The 23,578-nt window shown below is 35.6% G+C and overlaps 1 protein-coding gene across 1 annotated transcript in view; it reads left to right on the forward strand.

The window, feature by feature from the left end:
• Window positions 1-1,432: 1,432 nt before the first annotated feature.
• Window positions 1,433-23,578, forward strand: part of LOC115237314 (disintegrin and metalloproteinase domain-containing protein 10) — a 55,123-nt gene continuing 32,977 nt past the window's right edge. Inside the window, exons 1-4 of the mRNA XM_029810285.1 lie at window positions 1,433-1,865; window positions 8,840-9,517; window positions 13,266-13,407; window positions 22,534-22,652. Of these exons, the coding sequence (XP_029666145.1) occupies window positions 9,244-9,517; window positions 13,266-13,407; window positions 22,534-22,652 (535 nt within the window). The 5' untranslated portion in view covers window positions 1,433-1,865; window positions 8,840-9,243. The remainder of the gene's footprint in view (window positions 1,866-8,839; window positions 9,518-13,265; window positions 13,408-22,533; window positions 22,653-23,578) is intronic.

A 23,578-nucleotide genomic window follows, 5' to 3' on the forward strand; every position in this document is an offset into this window, starting at 1 on the left:
TTGTATTATTACATTAATTCTATCTTAATTTTATTTGAACTTGATATTAACATTAACTCAGTCTTTTCTATTCTAATTATTAAATATGTTTACAATTTGATTTCTCTCTCTCTCTCTTATCTTACGGCTAATATTGTAGATTGGATATGTCATTCTTAAAACAAAAACGTAATTACAAATCGTTCTGTAAACAAACGCGAGAACGCGATCATCACAGCAGTTAATGTGAAGCTTCCTCGTTCGATAGTTACGAACAATTAGCGTTCCTGCCGGGGTTAGCAGTCGTTGAGAGCGAATACGAACTCGCAGCAGCCCGTGGAAACTAATTGGATATCGCGGGCTCGTCCTTTGTAGCATACCGTTTCCATAATTAAATTGCTCGCGGCCCCGGCGCCGCCGCATGTCGATAATCAAACTAATCCAGCGCGCAACATTCCCGGGGTAATGGTTTCGCGCCGTCGAAGACCAACGGGATGGAGGGAGGGAGGGAGGGAGGGATTCCAAGCCGCCACCCTCCGTCCTTCTGTCATCATCGTCGTCGCTTTTACGCGCTCCTTTTGTTTCATTGATAGATCGCCCTCCTTCGCGTAGGGAAGAGTAAAAGCAATATACCGAACGACAGATACGAAAATATATAGCGCGACAGACGCGGGAACTGTACGAAGTAGATGTAGATCTATGGGGGTAGACGGTAGGGAGGAGGAGGAAAGAGAGAGAAAGAAAGAGAGAGAGAGAGAGAGGGAAATCGAACGAGGAATACACCAAGGGGAAAAACGGAAGGGAGGCGGAATATCTCGGCGTAAAGGATGCGAGCGAGATGGAGAAAGTTCGAAAGGACGACGACGCCGGGCGCTCGCGCATCTCGTCCTGTCTGTGTGCCGGCTGCTCCAATCTTCCTCCTCTCGCACGGAGGAGGCTGAACAGGAGACAGGATGAACGCGCGCGCGGGTGCGAGTCCGCGGGCGACGTGTTCGCCGCGAGATAGAATGGTTGGATGGGGCGAGAGGGGGTGTGAGGGTTGAATAAGCCCGTTTCGTTTGTGGAGGGGAGCGATTCGGCGCGAGGGGATGACAGAAGGATACGGGAGAGAAGGAGAAAGAAACATTTATTCTCTGCGCTTTGACAAATGTATAAAAATAAATGTATATTAGCACGTCATTTTGTTCAATATTCACAATTACACTTTACGCGATCGCGAAACTTTGAAATCAAAGTCTCGACTAACTGTGATTTTACTATAATAAATATGTTAACATGTGTATAAGAGAGAGAGAGAGAGAGAGAGAGAGGAGGGAGAAAAAGCGCGAGTAGCAGACGGAGCAGTGGAAAATCTCACGGCGTTGCGTAGATCGGAGAGAGAGAGATAGAGAGATGCGAGAGAGGGGGAAGCATACAGCTGGGTCGAACGCGCGCGCATGTGGTGGTGGAAGTCGTTGTCCTCGGGAGTCTTCGTACGCGCGAATCTCATCAGTCCGATGCGGACCGCGCTCACGTCGATATCGGTAATTCGTGCGTACCGTGTTCGTGCTCGCGCGCGGCGTGATATTTCGTTTCGCGTAACGCGGTGCGTCTCTCGCCACGGCTGTCAACGTAAGCGACGTGTCAAAGGACGTCGACTGTCTCCTCATTCCGCGTGTGTATGTGTGTTTAGTGTCCCTGTGTGTGCTGCCCACCGTATCCCGGATGCCCGATGTGTCCCGCACAGCGGAGTACGCGGGCGGCGTCGCTATGCGACGGTGAACGCCGATGACACACGGGGCTTTCATCCTCGCGTGGCGCGCGACATCGGCCAGCAGGATCGCGGTTGAGAGAACACCCGTGGCCTAGACGGCAGGATTTTCGGGGCTACGAGAAGCTGCGCCTCGGTGAGTGTCAGACATTTATATATACAACAGAGCAGGCGCAACTGTGTGTGTGTGTGTGTGTGTGTGTGTGTCTGTTCGTGCGTATACAGGGCGGCCCGGCAAGCATGTCCTTTCAAACGCGGCATCTTTGACAGATTTCAAGTCTATCGGATAAAATTCAAACAGAGGGGACGCCATTTTCCGCAATATTCAGATTTATATACGCGTTGATATTTCGATATTACACTTTTCGATATTACACATTCAGATTTTATCGAAGTTGATGAGAAAATAACGATGAAATTCGTAATTATCGATACCTTGATATCCTTGATCTATCGAAATAATTGTTATTTTCATTGTTGCGAATTCTGTTGTATGCATCGTTGAGAGGATATGTGATAATGAGGGGGGGAAACCTGTGTGTGTACGCATCTTGCACGCGAGTTCCCTGTTTCGTCACATTTGAATACCCCTGCAATTCTCTGCGATGTGTCTCGAGATCAGAATGATAGGAACATATTTTTTACTTTACGAGATAGATTTCTCGTGGACTCGGGAAGCTTGTTGCATATTCGATCAGTTCGATCGAGGTACATTTTAATATACATGACGTAATATGTCAAAATAAAAGCTTTTGTTTCCGCTGCATTGACGCGCGTTCGTAATTGTTAGCTGTGACAATATAATAAAAGTTTCTATTTATAATTTTATATAAAAAAGAAGGAGATTTGGAAAATGCGAGGGTATTTTGTGCGGCTACTATTAAATTATATTTCCTGGCATTACACAGATTTACGTGTTTAAATTAGATATGTACCTCCTACAATGTTTTAATTCTTAAATTTAAGCCATACTTTTAACGATTAAATTTTATTTTATAATAGCTTTTTTTAAAGGGATTAATATAGTGCCAGATTTAAAATAATTCGAGAGACAAAATAAATTAAATAAAATTTTTATAATTTTCTTATGTGATCATCTGCTTAGCAATTAAGTATAGTCAATTATGATTAAAATTTAGCATTGCCAATTATAATCAAAAATCTTTTTTAATATTTTATATCAATATGATTGAAATAAGAATTATAGTCTCATACCTTTTTTTTTTCTTTTTTTGCTCTTTTTCGCTAAAGTCTTCTCTATGATAATAGGACTTTGAAATATACCATAATAAAGTAGCTTGAGACCTCGGGATAATTTAAAAAGTGTCAAGACTCTGTCTTTTGATTCTTCGCAATCTCGCTGTTTGAACACGAGAGGTTTACGCGCCAGATAATTTACATAAATTATATCTCGCGTTTTTTAAATTAGTGATTACGGAAGATGAGTTGGCTTTGTCGCCTCATCCTTCTGACTGAATCGTTCTCATTGGCGAATACGATAAACATCGAGGAAATATTTGCGATAAAAGTATATTGGTAACCCCTCGTCAAAGCTTTTGGATGAAGTTTGCAAGCTCGGTCGCAATGTCGAGGAAGTAAGTGCAAGACCTGTACATTGACGTCCGTCATTTCTTCTGCTCCCTCCTAGGTAAAGTGTTTTACCGTGTTATGCCAAAATGGCACTCAGGGTTTTCGCGATACGTATATCACGTTTAGGGATAAAGGAAGGGAAGTGAACCGGTTTATTATTAAGTTTATTGTTTTCTTTCATATATCCATGAGATGATAATATGATATTCTCATCCCATGGACCTTTAACAATTAAAATAGAGAACGAGAATTATGAGAATGAAATTATATTAATTCTAATAACGGTCGGTTGAACGTTCGGCGATTATAATACATACCGGGAATGAAAGATAACAATAGCGATTTAAATCGCTTTCCCGCATGTGTATTGTTTAATATTGAAACTTTTATCTTCAGTATCTTGGCTTCCTGGAGTTATTTAATCCATACTTATCTTTCTTTCTCTTAGATTGGCTAGATCTTTCAATTTTAATTAGTTAGTCGGGGTGAGAACGCGTGCAGGGTTGTTTCGAATTTCGGCTTTGCTTTCTCGACTAAATGAAAGTAGGTCAGAAATTCGTAATATATACACTGAAATTCCCAATGGGTTCCACAATACGCGCGATAACATTACGAATCTCGATGCTATTATTTGGATGGTTGGATATGTTGGAGGAGATTGCTAAAATATATATCAAACATTATGATTGTTATGCACAGCTACGTTTAATCTGGGGAAAGAAAGCACATATACAAGCTTATGATATAAAATATTAACAAAAGATTTTGCAGATTACATATTAAAAATTACTTTCAATTATAATGAATTCTCATCTCGTAAATTCAACTCTTGTGAATAAAATAACACGAAGATTCGTGTGAACGTAATTCATAAATTATTTTAGGCTCAAAACTTTTTTGTGGTCATATTTTGTCACAGAAATAAATTCAATGGATTCAAATTAGCGATAAAATTAGTTTGTTTTCTGATCAATTCTGAAAATTCATTAATTCCAATAAAACTGTATAAAATAGTATTTTCGCTTTTTAAACGAAAATATATAAATTCAGCATATTTTTGTAAGGTTGGTGAATCTCTGATTAATTTTTGTTCTAAAAGTGTTTGAAAATTATAAAGAAATCATGTTTTACTGAAATATTGAAATATTTTTATGTTATGAGGTACAATATACCGTTAAAAAAATATATTCTCTGAAATTTTTATGTCGAGTTCTTTTCATAAAATTGAACAGCAGTTAACGGCACGCACAGTCAAAGATTCCATCACATTCTCGAAAAAAAAAATCATTAGAAAAACAAGATGAAAATTGTATGCTTGTTGAATATTATTATGTGTATGTTTATAATGTGTGTGTGTATGTATGTGATAAAAACCCTAGAAAAATATTTCTAAACAAAATTAAGATCAGGACGACTATTTAAAAATGATTCTATTGAAAATCAACACATATGGGATGTAAAAAAAACTTTGTTTTGTAATTATATATCTCTCGGAAACTATACGTGATGATATCTTTTGACTCGTGGATCATAATTGCGTTTCTTTAAACTAATCAAAATAATCTGATTTTTTCGTTGGAGATTGGAAAGAGTATTAAAATTTATTATACAATGTAATCGATATTACGAAAACACGTTACGGGGTAATCAAATTTCTAAAGAGGACTGGGATTTATCGATGTTGAGAAAGATTCGATGAATCGTCATCCGGATGGCATGCCGGGTCGATTCGCTCGTTCATAATTATTTTATACGTCCCGACTCTATCTCTTGCTTGGACGCTTGGACATTACGCAAAACATGTTTCGCTGGCGTTGCGAGGTAACGGTTCAGCGAGGCGGGCTTGGAAAATTGTCCGATCGCCAGCGAACGGCGAACGACGCTTGCGACACGTTGATCCCCTCGGCATCGAGTCTTCATCTGTCGATATTTCTGGATTATCCCGATCGAGTTTTGATAACGTACCGCGATGATGAGAGAGAGAGAGAGAGAGAGAGAGAGAGAGAGAGAAACTCTATAGTTAAATCCTAGAATAAAGTGTCGAGTATAATATGCATGGACGAATGAAAGAAGGGGCGAATTTTTGATGTTTCGTGAAATGTCTGTGCTGAAATCGGATGTCGGATCCGAGACTATTATATCATATATGATAGTCGAGAAGATTGTGAGGAAAATCCGAGTTTTGCATGCTAAGAGATTAATTTATCCTTCTAAGAAAAAATACTTGGTCTGTATCTACGCGAATGATGATTCATTCAAAGTGAATGCATTGGAGAAACGGGTTTCTTTCGATTCAAGGCGAATTCATTGGGGAGTTCGCTTTTATGTGACGATGAGAAAACTAGGGAAAAAAGAACAAAAGAATCGTTTCACAGAAATAATAATCTGCATTTACGGCGGAAATAGAGATTTTCGCTTCGCGGTATAAGTTCTATTAATAACTCTATATGTAAAAAATAGTATAGCGGGTTTTTTTTGAATTGTGAAGTTAGATTAATGGATTCTGAGCAAAAGCATGTGTGCGACTATATTTTTATAAAACTAATATTTTTATTATATATTCGTTATTATATTTATATTAATATTTAAGTATTAAGCAGATTTTTTAAATTGCTGAAATTGTGCGTGAATATATCCAAGATTACTATCAATTTTAAAAATGGATTTGTATACAACGTTGACAGTTTCAATTACAAAAATATATCGTATTCCTATCATTTTTCAACGCGGAACGAACCATTTTTGCGGAAACATCGTTCGCATGAGTCACTTCCTTTCCGCTTTAGGCGACTCCGGGAATAATCATCAAATGCGAACCGTGTAAATTCGCCGCTTCGCCGTGCCGGGACTTGCGAAATGCGAGTAATAGCTTTCGCCGTGCCAAGTCATTCTTCCGCCTGCACGGACGAGGCGCGATAAAGCTCCTCCTCGTACGAACATCGCGTCGACATTCCATTTTCGGAATGTAGTGTCTATCCCCCGTCTGGGGACCACCTCTAGCCCCCGATCCCAAGTAAGTGTATTCGGCTGCAATGCTGCAGCAATGCTTCTGTAATTTATTTTGGCACCAAACTTTAGAGTTCTGAAATATCGCGACCTACCTACCTATTTAATTGTGAACTTTACAACGGGTCGAAGAAGAATGTTCGAAACGAGAATAATAACAAGAAAATAATATCGCACCACCGTTTCTGACGCGAAGACTTTGTCTTGAAAACTCGGGTGTGCTGAATCGCGTTAAAATAACATTTGAGCAAAATTATTCCCAACGTTGACATTTTCAAGTTCGTAAAGTTCATGCAAATTCACTTGTAATTAAACTTGTCTCAGATCTGGCCATATCTCGTTCTACTAATCATTATATTCAAATAATTTCCGCTTTATAAGCACGATGCAGTGAGATTACATTAAAAAACAAGATAAAACTTTTCAGATTCTTTTTTATTCGTCACATTTATCGTGCCACAATTATTTCATCGCGTTTTATATTTCAATTGTAATGTAATGTCAAATCTTATATATTTTTTTCTTCTTTAAGTCTGTCATGTTTATGATAAAGTTGGCTGAAGTAAAATATTCTAAAAGATCCGCTGGTGGCATCCATTGTTCATTGCTCACGAGCTTAAGCGTAAACATGATTTATTCGCGGATTATGCATCGTGTCACATCGAGGAAAAATGTATTATCGCCCCGGTGATGTCGAGCTTGCACGTCGCCCCCGTCGCGACGCATACACACTTTTATTTACACATTACAGTGTACATCTCTTGCGACGCTAGTCAGATATGTTAAAGCTCGATTATATATACGCGACTGTTCCTTTCTGAGAATGCATCTTGTGCTTATTATTTCATTTTGTTCTTCCGTTGGAAGAATTCGCGAGAAGAATACGGGAACGCGAACGGACCTGTGCGAACCTGTTTCTTTTCAACGCGGTCTTTTATGGAAAAAAAAAATGTAAAGCTCTTTTCTCGTATGTCGAAATATACACGTTTTGTGTAAACCAGTTGCGCGAAAACCAGTTTACCGCAATAAAACCGTGTACAGGAAATAGAAGATATATTATTAATTATATAATTCTATATTATATATCGAAGCTTAAAAAATATATATATATATATAATATTACGATAAAGATACACGAATTCGAGGTTAATGACTTCTTACTAATTTATACAAGACCTTCGAGCAAACTTTTTCAAAGGTATGCATTAATCGAGTCGTGTATTACTGGCTTCTCTAGACAAAGAATGGCATTTGCGTTCGATTAAAAATTTAAAGGTAAGTATTATATATGTTTGCTTGTAAATAGGTTTCTATATATAATTCTCTCTCTCTTTTCTCAATAAAAAAATTATCTCTCTCTTAATTATTATACTTTTATATATTTTATGACATATTTTTTTTTTAATAAAATGTGTAGAGTGTCCGCTGTTATTAAAAACAGTGTTACTGAATTTGCAAATTGAATATTATTTTGCGATCTGTATCTAAAAACGTAACACGCAATAACATCGAATAAAAATATATTGTGCTGTTACTAATTGTGTTTCGGCTAGCAAAGTTAACCTTCCTCGGGAAAAAGGAGTTCATGGAGTATTAACAATACGCGAAAGTCACTCTGCTAGTAGCGCGTTTCATTTGCATGTTTCAAAACTTTTTCCATGAAAAATGCAAACTGTTTGCGCGTTATAAAACTACTGTATTTCGCGAGTATTTTTAATCGTCGTTGCTCATTAATAATCTCTTCCGCGTCGGCTGCATGTACCGAAATTTCAGGCGACCAATTTACGATGGTACTGGGAAATGGGATTAGATTGTGTTATCAGAAGTAACTTTGCATCGGAGTAGTTTTACGGAGCCATACATTATTCAACGAATAAATTAACAATTAACTCATGGAATTATGTAATTATCAAAACTTGAATTAATATAAATAACTTTCTTAGATATTAAATTTTTATTCCGCGAATATATTAAACGTACGAAAAATTGTTATATTTTTTACTATACGTACGGATTAAATAAAATATTAAATTATTATATTCCATCGTAATATAATATTAACACACAACACATTAATTTGTTATCTTTCGGTTATTTAAAAATTTTTATTTGCTATTACACAGAATTATATCTTTTGTCTATTGGCGTAGCTCTCGTTATATGCAGGATCCGTACATATGTATCAGGACCATTAATGCGCTCCATTATACAAGCCTGCTCGCGTTTATTCTCGTGCGAACAATCCTCCGGCCACAATTGCCGAGTCGACTTCGAAACACAAACTCTCTTTTATGGTTTACAAGTTTACTTTTACGAGGTAAATGTTCTCGATCACTCTTATCACTTCCCTTGCAGCGCATAAGTGGAAACGGGGCGCATAATTTCGCAGCGCGGCAAGTTTCACAATCGCGAGTTTGCGGCTCTAATACACAATCTAATCTTCTCTACCAAGAATAAATTTCGCGTGTTTATAGAACTTATGATCAATTTTTCGGTGCACATTTTTGTCAACAGGATCGATCGACGACCGGACACCTGGAGGTGGTAGACATCAAGGAGAAAAGAGGATGAGAGGAGGAGTCGATCCGCCGTCGAAGGTGAGGCGAGGTGGAACCGACTGAAAAAGAGAAGAAAAAGAAGAAAAAAAGAAGAAGGCTGAAAGTGAAGAAGAGACGCGGTGGAGGAGACGGCGGAGAGGGGTCGAAAGGTTGAGCGACCTACGGACCACGACGAGGAGGAGGTGGTGGCGGGGAGAGGGTAGACGGGGAAGAAAGAGGAGGAGAAGGAGAACGACCGGTGGAGAAGGACGGAGAAATGATCTTGGTAGGTGACTGGCAAAGTGCTTCGGTGGTCGACTCCTCGACGAAAGGCAGATAGCGCCGCCATTAGTCGTTGCCGGGGCACGGAACATCGGGCCCATGCGCGTTGCGGCCCTGGCCGTGGGTGAGGAGGGTGAGGAGGAAGAGGAAGAGGACGAGGACGAGGAAGAGGAGGCGGAGGACCGAACGGGGCATCGCCACGAGGTTCGCGGGCTCGCGATGTGCCCCGCGGCTACGGCGGCAGTGGGGGGCAGAAGTCGACAGCCCGCCACGATGTGTCCGATTTTCTTTGTGCTGCTGCTGCTGTTACCTGTCTGGATCCTGACGATCGTCGTCGATGCGTCTCCCCTTCATCCCGTACCGCCGCACAGAGGTGAGTCACGTTTACCTTTCTTTGTCGACTCGTTAGAGGAACGGTGCCCCAAAGTCCGCGTACACTTTGGATGATATTAAATTCGTTGTACGATGAATTTGTATGGACATGTCGATTCACTATCGGATAAAGAATTTTTAGAATTCCAAAAGTTTCTTGAACTAACAGCCAATCAGTACCTAAGTCCAACAAAACTTATCATCGACAATATAATAGCACTTCTATAGAGCAAAGATTGGAAATTAAAAATTGGAAAAGAGAAAATTTTCATTAAAATTTTCCTTTTCGTAAAGAGTTTTCTCTTTCACATCTAATTATTTAATTTTCTAGTGAAACAAAATTCAAGATTAAGATTTTAAAAATATAATTGTTAGTAAAATTATAATAGAAGAATGAAAAAGCTCATTAATATTGTTTTGGGTGAATAAATAATTATCATGACCTGACAAATAAATTATACATAATGTTAAACATTTTTTAGTTTTTTAGTCTAGTCTAGTCTTAGTTACTCTATTTTTTTAGTTTTTTTTTAAATAATTAATAAAATATTGTAAAATAAAGCAGTTATAGATTTTAAGAACCGATTTTTTGGGGTTTTTAAAATTATTTATTTAAAATTATTATTCGCATTTTGATACAAAAAGCGTAAAAACGAATGACACGTGGAGAAATTATGAAAATAGCCTATGAATATAGAATCAAAAGAAAGATTTGATTTCCAATAAAAATTATTTTCGCGATTTCCGGTATTGATTCGAATGGAATCACGAGTAATTCGCGATTGAGTTATATATTAGATCTGTTCTCATTTAGCAATCTGTAATGTGCATCTCGCTAATGCTATCATGTAATTCTAATTTGTATAATGAATATGAAATCGGTCTCGCATGAGAGATTGATTCATAATTAATAGATTCATATGGATTAACGATGTTTTTATTGTTTCTTTGATATATATATATGAGTATAAATATATATGTATGTACAATGCCGTTGTATGTGCAAGTTTTAAGTTCTATTTTATTGAAAATAACTATATTTTTCGTATATTCTCTTTTAATATCGATTCAGGAACAATGATAATGATAATTTAGAATATTCGACCAGCTTGACAAATAAATCTTGATTTTTTTTTACTTTTTGAATTAAATATTTTCATTATAATCTAAGATAAATTTAATAAAATTTGGTTTATTATCGCGATTATACGTGTTTGCGTGACTCTCGAGATACTTTAGAGATATCACGCCATTCAATGTCCTGAACGGGTCCATCCGCGCTGTTCGACGATGATAGTCTCAACCCATCCCGATACTCCCCTTTGCCTCACGTGTTCCTTTTATGTTCCGATCGTTCGATCGATAGTATTTACGGAAACAATGGTACGCGACCTTAAACGGCACTCTAATTGCGAAAGCACGTGATGCAAACTGCATTTCGCGTTGTTTTATTGACCGTTCAAATCATATATATACATCGAAAGTTGCTTAAGTCACATATCTGCAAAGTCTGTTCATTAAAATGAATATATCGCGCAATTTATATTTCGTATCTTCATATTTGTTTGAAATTTTTTTGTGGACTTAGATAATTAAAAAATGTAATTGCGATGGTTAAATAATTAGACAAATATCTAAAATAAAAATTTGTAGCGAAGACTATGATAGTAAAAGATAATTAAGTTGAATATAAATAATGAACTGTTTTCTTTGTTTATTCAGCTCTTTTTCATTCTCTTGAAAAACAATTATTATGTAGATATCTAGGCGAGAAAAACATGTCGAGTGCGAGTAATTGGATTCGAATGTGATCGGATTGAATCCGAGAGCTTTCGTTTGCCGGATGCGATTGCTCTTATCACTAATAATAAGATTCTAGACCATTTGCACATTAATATATTCCTTCTCATCAATCTAATTGAGCGCGTTTATAATTAAAATTAACCAAATTATATATGTGAATAAATAGACAATTTTCTTTTTATTCGCGCTTTTAACTACTCGGTAAAATTTTTTAGTTTTCAATTATTTTTTATTAAAACAGTTTTACATACGCAAATACTTCCCGGTCATTGAGAGATCACTTCGTACGGATTACAAAGATATCGAAAAATTATTAAATTCGATATATTGAAATCTAGTGGCTGGGTTATAAAGGTTAATATGTGTGCACCCTTTCGGTTAAATGGACGAGAAACAAGTGCACTTTGGTCGCTGTACTTGTCCGAGATCTAAAAACGCGTCTCTGAGGAGCTCTTTTGGCCGAGTGTTCGTAGTGAATGCTTGAGCGTGTGTTCATTTCTTTTAAAATTTTTGTCACTTTACCATTCTTAAAACATTAAACAAGTTTTCATAACAAATATGATATTTTGCAACATATACAACGTACGGAAATGAAATAACTGACTTTGCAATTATTTTACGATAAAATATCGGAATCCATAAATAGATAATTATGTTTGTGAGAGCCTCATAATTTAGACATTTGGTTTCTCTTATTAGTTTTTTCTTCTTATTATCGAAATTTAAGTTATATTTCTATAAAAGCGAATAATATTGATTTTGATTATTATTAGGTATTCTTTAAATATTCTTTGTTAAATATAATGCTGCCTAATTTTAATGATGTAATTTAGTGATACAAATACGGATCTCATATTTATTCATGGATGTATTCGTTTTATTGCTCTATATTTTGCTGTGTTCCGATTCCCCACCGGGTGCACCCGATATTATAGTATATGTCACGTATATTATAATATTGGGTGCACCCGGATGGGGGATCGGAACACAGCTTTTAATGATAGAAATCATTGGTTGAGTTTACTTTTTTATTATACCCGTCTGAAGACGTATAGAAATTTGTCGCATCCTATTTTTTACAATAAACTATGCAAGTGAAAATATGCTCGTCCGACCTACGTACTTTTGAATTTTGCAACGATCTCGGCAAAATGCGATACAGTTATCGCGCGTTTTTCTGTGGACAATCGAGCGCGATTTGAATACGCTTTAATGTTTAAATTACGTAACAGAACTCAAGTATTTCAATCTGACAATGGAAATATTGAAAATATTTGTCTGAATCGGTTTTCTTTAATTTTGAAAAAAAAGTATTAAGTTTCCAGGGGGGAATACCTTTACCATTATTTTTAGACTATAGCAGAATTATTTAATATCATATAAATAAAAAATAAAAATATATTACTCAAAAATAATTTTGCATTTTTATAGTTATTTAATTATACTTATAGATATAAAATGGAATTCTGTTAAAAAATATTTGTTTTTATAAAAAGACTTGCTTTATGTTTAAAACGAGAAAAGAAATATAGCCGTATAATTCTGAAATACGATGTGAGCATGAATTAGACTCACATTTTCAGAGCTCTAGTATCATATTATTATAAATAAGGTAATCACAACCAAGACGTTGAGTTGTACAATACGAAATAATATATTAATAATTTTGTATGTAAGCATTATATCCTGTAGCAACAAAAGAAATTTTCTTTTCGTCTTCTTTGTTTGCCTATAAAAAAAGAGATTAACGGGAAGACTTTTTAGTTTATCTAAGAAATGAAGAAGCGTTTCTTCGCGCTCTTAATCATGCTCGCACCTGGTACAAACGTACGCTTTATGGCGCGACTCATCTTCGCATGACTCGCGATTTACGGTTTGCGCAACGCATTCTCTTCCCAGAGACGTGGCCATTAATAGAACCGTTTCCTTCACATGCATTTTTTCAGATATCACGCGCAACTCATACATCGGATATTACGAGGCAGCTACTTATGACACCGCGACCTTGAGACAACATCGCAATCGGATACGTCGCGACGTCACCGACTCCGAGCAACCTCTGATTTTACACCTGAAGACGCTTGATAGGTGAGTCCCATAAGCGAATCCATCTTTCCTTATCTCGATACACACGACGGTACAACGAGCTCCTTTTTCCCTCGTGCGTGGCGTGGCGTGTTTCGAGCAAAGACACAAGATCGATACCGGATCTGACTTTGGACATCCGAGAAGACTGTTGAAATTTCAGCTATCTCGAACACTAGATTTTAGTTTCAAAATCAAAATAAGACGAATATCGGAAGTTTGAAAAAGATATCAGATTTCGATTTTTGCAGATCTATGACATTATGAAGACTTTATACGATTTAGCAAAACTTCTCTGAATAAGCTTTTGTAATTATACAATTTTTTACAAATTTCGAAAATTGCGGATACTGTATCTTTTACATACGATTGTAAAACGACATGGACAAAGTCGCCGCAGCGTTCTCGGTATGTCCTAATTAGGTCAGTGGTATCTGAATCCGATTAAAGATGGTGGTCAAGACCAATTCACGTGTGGCTTATATAATTTGTATATATCGCGTATAATCGAAGTTATTTGGAAATTGTGTGCTATACATACATATAACTTTTTTATAAAAATAGAGATTTACTAATAGATATCGAAGGAAGTTGTTATCTTTCTTAACAAAGAAAACTGAGTTTTTTTTATATTTTCTAATATTCTTAGGATTATTAGACATCCCTATTTTTTATTATACAAGTTATTCTTTATATATTTTTATCATTTTTTAAGAATCTTTCATTTCTTCGTAATGGAAGATTATGTTCAACACAAGATGTATTGTAAGATATAATTTTTAAAGCTTTTTCTAAGACAAGGAAATTTTGTTGCTAAAAGCGATTACAGCAGCAATGCTTACAGATATGATAATTGGAGAATTATAGAAAAAATGCGAATATAATATCAATGTTTGCACGTCAAACTAGATTTACTAGATTTACTATCTACAGGAAAAGCAATTATAGAGTTTCACTCTCGCGGTTATTTAATGTAAGATTGGAACATAACGCAACATCGGAAAGTTTAATTTATGATAGCGCTCCAGTTTAACAACGATACAAACCGCGCTCTAGTCTGTCGATGTATTACGGAATCGTTTAAATATTGACTCGCGCTTTCACTCTTGCGGCGTATTTATTAACTTAAGAAATGAATACTACAGATAACGGTCCGTCTTCCTTGTATATTCCGAATTATAACGGTACATGATATGATTTTCTCGAATTCTTTAATCCTCTTGAACTACAAAATTATATTTTTATCAACGCTACCATTTTTTATTATAAGACATAATGAGGAAAAAAATTAATTGACAGATAATAAATAAACAGTTTTTATTTATTATCCCTTTATTAAATAGTAGGATATTATATATTTATAGAAATTAAATGTTGAGTGACTTTCTTATGTATTAAGGTATGAGGTAATTACATCATTTCAATAATAGAGAAGATCGTGTCAGATGAATTCTATAATCGCATTAAATCACCTCGGATCCGAAAATTTCGTCTGGTTTCGCGTCCCGCGAGGAGCAATGTTAAACATTTGTCGAACTATCCATTATGCAAGAGACCGTGACGACCGCGTGCACCATGTAGATTGCAAAGTTACAACGAATGGTTTAGTATCTCGGCCGTAGCGAAGTGACCCGGTAGAAACGGTTTGCTCGCGAGCCCATCGCCATCGTGTTCCCTCTTCCTCGCCCCCTTTCCTTTTCCCCCGGGGGGGAAGAGGAAAGGGAAACAAGTTTCCGAGGAAATTTCGCCCGTAATTCATAGACGTTAAGCTAATTAACTGGCGGGGACTTCTTGTTCTTACAGTCAGGAGGATTTGCGGCACCCCGGAGGAAGAGACGGGGGAGCAGCGGGGGGAAGGTGGGAGTGAAAGATAGAGAGAGAGAGAGAGAGAGAGAGAGAATGAGAGAAATCTTCTCGACGAGAAATCAGTGAGTCAAGTCCCGTGATTCCCCGTGCGTCGGATTTGGATGCGCGTAATTACCGCTAATTGCTCCAACGACGACGAGGACGACGTGACGTCATTGTCTTTTTTTTTTCGCATCTCTCGCTGGTGCGATTACCGTTACTTTCGAAAATTCGCCGTGAAGAAAATTTGTTGCGCCGCGCTTATCTCCTTGAAGTCATGGAATTAGAACATTGATGTTTCTATTAGCGGAATCGGTCTGTGTATCGGGGGAATAGTTGTCTTTCTCTCCTGGACAAGACAAGTCATGTGATGTATGACAATATATTTATTATTTAAATTTTGCGTATCTATTGAAAACATTTTAAAAATACATTAACTTAATTAAAATATACATATACGATTTTTGCTCCAATCAATTATATTATATCTATAATTATATAAAGCGCAACGATTACGATCGCTGCAAGTTACAGCCCACTATTGCCACTTATCTTGATGCGTTACGAGTCGCACAGTTATTACGGCTATACATTCCGCCAGACGCAATATCTACTGCCGTTCTACGTTCCAGCAATTCCAGGGAGTTTCAGTCTCGAAAGAATTTCAGTTCGCGAAGAATTCCCTACCTAAAACTGTCCGGAGAATGTTAAATAAATGAGTACAAGAAAAAATCGTGGGATATGTATTGGCATTCCCGTTTCGCGCACCTCCCTCGCATCGCAAATTTCACGTTCTACGCGACAAACGACACGCATCGTCTCTCAGGTGATACAAGACACAAGAGAGAGAAACATCCCTCGAACGTATTTCCTCCGCAGTCTCGTTCTCAGTCCACCGATGTAACTACAGCGTACATCTCTTTATGTAAATCGGTCGAATTCACGTCAGGCAATAAAATGTAAAGCAGAAGGGGGATCGAGCCGTGCGCGCGATTCCCTTCGTTCGTTCCCGGTGTCGTCGTCGTACCAAGCGCGCGCCACACCCTCCTGCCACCCCCCCTCACCCCCCGAAACCCTCCTGTACTGTCGCACGACGGTGGCGTTTCCACCCCGGCGCACCTGGTACAAACTGGCAAGATAATAGTTGAGGAGAGGAAGACAAGAAGAAAGTTCCCTCCGTGTACGACACAGACGCGCCGTCCCGGTTTCTTGTCGCAGCGGCCTTCACTCGGTGATTGTTCCCGTCGAGTATCGCAATGCGATTTTCTTGCCCTTATCCGTGCCGCGGATATATACGACCTGGCGAATTTATTTGGCAAACTTGCCGGCCGTTTATATCGTCTCTCATACTTCGCGAATATATATGGATCGTCGATAGACAGTTTTTATAAATTTTGTCGCGACGTTTGCGATTAGACTGCGATATATTTGTCCTATGATCTTTTCTCTCATCTACTTTGGGTTCTGCAAGGGATAAATTATAAAAATAATCTGCAATGTTTCATGAGGGTAATTTGTATTATATAATATATAAGCTATTGTACTCTATTTTTTTTATCCGATCGCGTTGTATTTATGAAATTGATTCTCATTCTTTATAAAATTAATATTAAAAAATATATATATAAAAACTGTGGGAAGAAAGCTATTTTCGAAGAAAAATTAAAATTAACATTTTTGAAGAAAAAAAAAAAATAATAATTTTGCAACACGAACTTTTTATACGATATACATATAACATATTTTTTGTTTAAAAAACGATTAAGGAAGATCATATTGTATATTTCTTTTTTAAAGATATATTTTTTGTCATATTATGAGAAAATAACTATTTATATTTTATCGACGATTTTATTAGTTTCTTTTAGTTTGTATGACACGCACACAGATGAGAAAACAATTTACATATTATATACATTTTTAGCGATTTCTCAATATATAGTTTAGTCTTGGGAAGAGAGAGCGGTACGGTTGAGAGTCGGAAATAGACATCGTATACAGGCGACACCTTCTCACTTTTCTACCCGCGCTTTTGTTTCTCGATGAAAGAGGCTTCGCGCATGAATAGGTCGTATGTACCTCGGCGCACCTAGCTCGGATGTTGCGGATCCAGTTTTCCCGTACGTGGGCACAGGTTTAGCATCCAAGCCAACGCATCGTTTCGTCGTGCATACGGGGGCGTTTTATGGGCGACTATGAAATATATGAAAGCTAAAGAGCACACGGTCGGAGCTGCTTTTTCCTCTACCTCTAAGATATTTGCATGTGTGCCTGTACTTCCTTAATATAATAAAGTCGACCTTTGTTACTAAAGCGCAGCATCGTAGCAAAAATCGTGAAAATTTACCTCCTCGGTGCGGGCGCGCGAGTCATAAAAAGTACGTATATCGCTCGCTTATGATCATTATGAAAATAAACGTTATGCAAAAGTTGCAGTTTCAAGGAAAAACAGGAAAATTATTTGAACTACTTCCCCGCTTCGTAGCACGATCGCTCTTCTTTTGAAGAAGTTATAACTGTTATAAAGAAACGTGCTCAAAGAATTATTAAACGGATGATACCTTTTTGTGACTGTATTAATATGTCAATATTTTCCGTAATGGTTAGAAAGAGCGAAGACCATGAAATTAATAAATAATATCTTTAATCTCTCTTAGTTATTAGCTCGAATCAATATTTGTGATAAAAGAGATACAGATATTTCATAGACTATTGACGAAGTTTATCTAAAAGCTAAAATGATTATAGAATATTTTTAAGAAAAAAAGTATATCAGTAGTAAAGTTCTACTTTTGCCAAAGAAATTTGGTACCGAATTTTCTTAAAGGAAAATGTAATCTCTTGATGGCATGATCTTTCTTCTTTCCTTTTATCAGCAACTTTTTTCATATTTAATGTTGAATAAATATAGTTAAATAATTTAGTATAAAAGAAAATAGTTTTTGAACGAAACTAAAAAAAAAGCAATTGTATTCTTTAATGTATTAATTTAGTAAATAATTCATCTCTCTTGGCATCTTAATTTTTATCATTTGAATAAGTGTGCGTATTTAGATATTATTAAATTGTTTCAGAAATTTATAATGATAGAAATAGATTAAGTGTTCCTTGGTTTTAATTGGAGAACATCTTGTACATACAAACTTAAGAGATTAGCGGCAAAAAGATTGGCAAATGCAACGAAAGTACGCCTTTTACAAGCTCGCGCATTAAAAGCGGCACTTAAACGACTTTTTCGCGAGGGGTTACGATGCGATGAGGCGAAGATACGACCAATGATGCCAGAATTGAGACGCGAGCAACACGACTCCGTACTGGTGGGGATACACACACAAGCGTAAACCGTGTACGTGTAATGCGCAGAGCGCTCTGCGCATTACACGTACACGGTTTACGCTTGTGTGTGTATCCCCACCAGTACGGAGTCGTGTTGCTCGCGTCTCAATTCTGGCATCAGTGGATACGACATAACGAGCCTCCTTCTAGACAAAACTGACGATTCAATGCGCGGTCTGTGGCGAAGGCGTAAAGACGTTGGATTATGAAAATTATTGTCGCGGAAGCAGCATGGCGAGCGCGCCATAAAGAGCCGGGACTAATTGTTACACTTTCCCTAATTCCTCGGGTAATGCGTCCCAACTCTGGCCGCGTATCTTTATGGTAATCCAGCGTGTTAGCGTCTTTTTGCTTGGGTACGTTAAAGTCGTTTCTTCGCCGGCGTCTTCGCGCTACTAATACGATGATAATAAATGCCGCGAAAAGAATTACGATCGTTCTGGCAGGTCTTTAAATAAAAGCGTGAATAACCGTTAGTTGATAATACATTAAAAGAACTTTATCCTTTAGGAATAAAATTATTTTCTTTCCGAATATGGACATTTATTGAAAGTAGATCGTTAGAGAAAAAGAAATTAATAATATGATAAATTCAAAATGCATTATATGTATATAATTGTTTTTTTCTATAGTATAATGCTTGTGATTTTTTGCATTAATTATACTATGAAGTACAAATTAAATGCGTGATTTAGATGGGAAAGATAAATATTTTTTCTTTCCATATTTTACCAATACATTTTTTCGATAAATCTGCAATTTTTTTATAAGCCATAAATGATTTGTTGGTTAAGAATTCGACACATAGAAAGAATTGTGCAAAATAATTGAGATATTTCCCTTAGTTTCTTTTTATATATGAAATGCTCGGAATGTTTTGTTTACATTTTTGTTCTTGAGATGAAGCTCAAGTCTTTCTGAAAAAAAGAAAAACATAATCGGCAATCCGATCGATAAGAAACAAAATATAGGTAGTAGGAATTTTAGATATCAACAACTCACATAGGAGTCAGTCATCGACGAATAAACGCAGAGGCAAGATTTCCAAATTTTTTGATGAGAGAACGAGAAAGAGATATTAGATCTAAAGCAAGAAGTGATGTTAGAATATTTCAATATATGAGATTCTTTATGTTTATATATCTAGCGTGCGTCATTGTAATGGCCTTTAACGTGACTTCGCGTTTGATTGGTTTCACTTGACCTTCTATGTAAATACAACGTCATCGCGGAATCGGACTTTAACGAGATATCCGGAAACGTATTTGCGCATCATCACTTGTGAAAGTCGTATAAGTTTGAACACTAATTTTATGCAAAATGAGATTCATGTCATTATTTTATCGTATTTTATAATGATTTTCAGTTTCTCGCCGACTTTTTGATTGTCACTGCGTGTCAGTCATCTGTCATATGATGACTATCACTATGATTATCGTTACAGTGTGCTTAAAAAGGATTTATCATCTAATTGAATAAGGATATGCAAGAAGAATATATGAGCGCATATAATATTATAAAGATTTAAGATAAATTTAAATTAGTCTAAAAAGACTAGATTTTAAATAAATTAAAAAACGCAGTTTAAATAGAACATTATTTTTCTCGAATTAAAAAAACTCCAGTTTATGTTTACGCTTATATTTCGCGTGTTAATAATATACAAATGTCTCATTTTGTCGTCACACATGTTTCCTATTTAATAACCTTGGTTCGTTCTTGATTAAATATGTTACAATGTATTTAATTTACAAATGTATATAAAGTATAGTCACGAAATGCAATTATGTTGCATATTTAAATGGACGGATACATTTCAGTTATAAATAATAACTAGTATATGCGACACGCGTATTTGTGAAAGCGCTAACGAGTTTCTCGGGCACACGTTTCAATTTACCACATTCTAATATTGTATGCGTTTATATTGCCTCTTTCAAAAATATCTCCTTTATAATTTATTTGTTGTTGCATTTTGTACAGAGTATAGTAACATGGTTGAATTTATTTTTACATAAAATAGATGCTCTATATGGTAACATCTATACGTCTTTATCAAGAAACAAATATTATCATGTTTCAATCGTCATTTACTTTTCTACAAAAATAATATTTCTTTTTTTTGTGCCGAAAAGATGCATTATTCGATTTCCGAGCAATACTTTGTTATATTTTTATTATCTCTTTATTATCGATATTTATATTTTTTTGCGATACGCTGTTTTTATAATCTCGATGGTATATGCGCGTCAATGATTGAAAGCTTTTTTATGAAAACATCAATAACTTATTCATATAGATATGCATATTATAATATTTTAATGTTTTACTCTTTTTTCCACAAATTTCTGCTCTTTCATAATTTATTTGCTCTACTATTTTATACCAATAAATAATATGCTTTAATTTAATATAACGAGCGTAAAATTTGCTAGAATTATTTAAATTTTTACATATTCTTATTTATTATATATTTATGTATTTATTATCTATTTTTTTAGAAAGATAAAATGCAATATATGTACGAAGGAAAGACATCGCTTGATATCGAAGGAAAGATTTATTCGTGTCATATGATGTGTCTTTGCCATCAAATGACCTGATGATAGTAGTCAATCTATGCTTTTAATCCATTTTAAGCCGCGCGTTTTCTTAATAGGAATCCGCAAGGAATAATGCAAATGTCAATCTTAATAGATTATGATCTCGTTAAAGGCGAATTTGTTACGTAAATGTCACTTGTAGGAGCGAAAGAGCGCGTGTATATTTAACTGAATCTGTGGGAGAAGCCATTCGATCTGTATGATGTTACATGGTTTCATCTTGAGCTTAAGCGATCTTTAGAGGTTCGAAGGCTTCGGATGTCGTATTTCTCGAAGTCATAGGAGACATCCTGCATTGCCAGATCAATCCTCGAGTCTATGTTAGGAATAGAATGCGCGATAAACATCGCGATTAGATCACATTTTTCACTTATTTGTAAGAATTATACTTGGAGAATTTTATTTTAAATATTGAAGATTTTTGTGTTGAATATATTTCTCTAATGTTGTTAAAATAATGTGATATATATTTTGAATATAAATATAAATTGTTTTAATTTTATAATATCAACGATGTTTCTTCATTATCGATAATTTATCAACGTTCAGCCAAAGATGTCTTTATATATTTTATTTTTGTGCGAGAGACTGAAATATATCTACATAATAAATATGCACGGATTTATAAACTCTTTATAAACTGATTTGACATTTAATACAAAGCATGCTCGAGAGTAATATCGCATCTCGGTGAGGAAATCAAGATATTTATTCTGTACGTATACGCGTATGTACGTGTATGCACATTATTTTTTGCCTTCACAAGCGCGTGCAATACCTATATTGATATACGATATGGAGATCTTGTACATATATTTGATTTAAAATAATACATTTTTAGATGAATCTCTTTACGGTCTGATATGTTCGAAAATTTAGTTGTAGAGATTTTATATATTATACATATAATATAATATAATATTATAATATAAAAGAGGTTTTATTACCGAATCGATTTCGAACATTATAATTAGATGGAAAATGTCCTATCTTTTATTATTTATTTCATTGATATTGGAGAGATATTCTCTGGATTTTCTCGTTATCTCTAAAATCAAATTCGATATCTAAATTCTCGATATCCCAATCAAAATTATCGGAATAATTCTTGTGGATAAGTGAAATATAGTTCTTCATTTAATGTTTCCCGTTCCTTTGTTACGGCGATTTCCTTCCCACTATTCATATTATTATCAGATTATCGGCTTTTTGTGTAATGACCCGAAGTGAGCCTCCCTTATCATTATTATAACACACGAAGAAAGTCGACAATTAGTCTTTCCCGCATTTAAATCACAAAAAGTTTTCTCATTCCGCTACTTTATAATTACTATTCATCTTACAGATTCTGGACGATACGGTTAGTTCACGACGCGAGTCTGTTCAGCAAGGACGCATCTTTTGAAAGTACGGACGGACCAATATCCTTCGACACGTCGCATTCTTATGTCGGTACTATTTTAGGTAAGTTCAATTATATTATTCTGTTTATATATAATTGATTGAAAAAATTATAAATTAAACTATTAATTAGTTTCATATAATTATTAACTGTATTATTAAATTAATTATTATTACTCAATTAAATACTATTTGAATTAAAACAAAATATTGAATAAATTATGTCTCTCATCATAAATTGAAAATATTTAATTTTACACAATTGAAGAGAACGTTAGAGCGAAATAATACATTTAAATTAAATTCTATATTTTTTTATCTATTTTATATAGAATTTTTCATTTCATTTTCTTCTCATTCTCATTTCCAACAAATCAAATTATTTTCTACAAGTATTATTATTAGTATTATTTTAACTGCAGTAATTTTTGGAATAAAATTATTTAACGATTTCATCGATGTATTGATCAAATTGTATATTCCATGGTTTTTAATTTAATTTTAAAATACGCGTTATATGATAATACAAATAATATAATTAACATTAATAATGTACAAAACTGTATATATTACAAATATTGTGCACTACGTTTATCCCGTTTGTTTAGAATCGATTATTCTTTCAAGTTTTTAAAATGTAATCTATTTTCTCTGTGTTTGTCTCCGTGCTGTGTAATAGATGTACTATTTGCGATAAAGCGCAAAATGCGTGTATCAAAGGGACTAAGTACGTTTGCGCGTAATTCCTTGCCCAAGTCGTGGATCTTGATTCGAGATTATCGTGATTATCTCGACAATCCGTTAATCTCAAAGCTCTCTCATCGTGCGTCAACGCCATACAGCTGCATAGATGTGAGAGCGCCGTGATAGTCATTGCAGCGCAACCAGATCAATATTTATACACGTTCACTCCGCGTATCGGAATTACATTGCGTAAACGAGGCGTATTATCGTCATTAGCGGCGCGGAGCGATCGCTGGCGAAAGAGT

This window comes from Formica exsecta, unplaced genomic scaffold (assembly GCF_003651465.1).
Source record: "Formica exsecta isolate Colony F162 unplaced genomic scaffold, ASM365146v1 scaffold290, whole genome shotgun sequence".
In the NCBI taxonomy this organism is placed as follows: Eukaryota; Metazoa; Arthropoda; class Insecta; order Hymenoptera; family Formicidae; genus Formica; species Formica exsecta.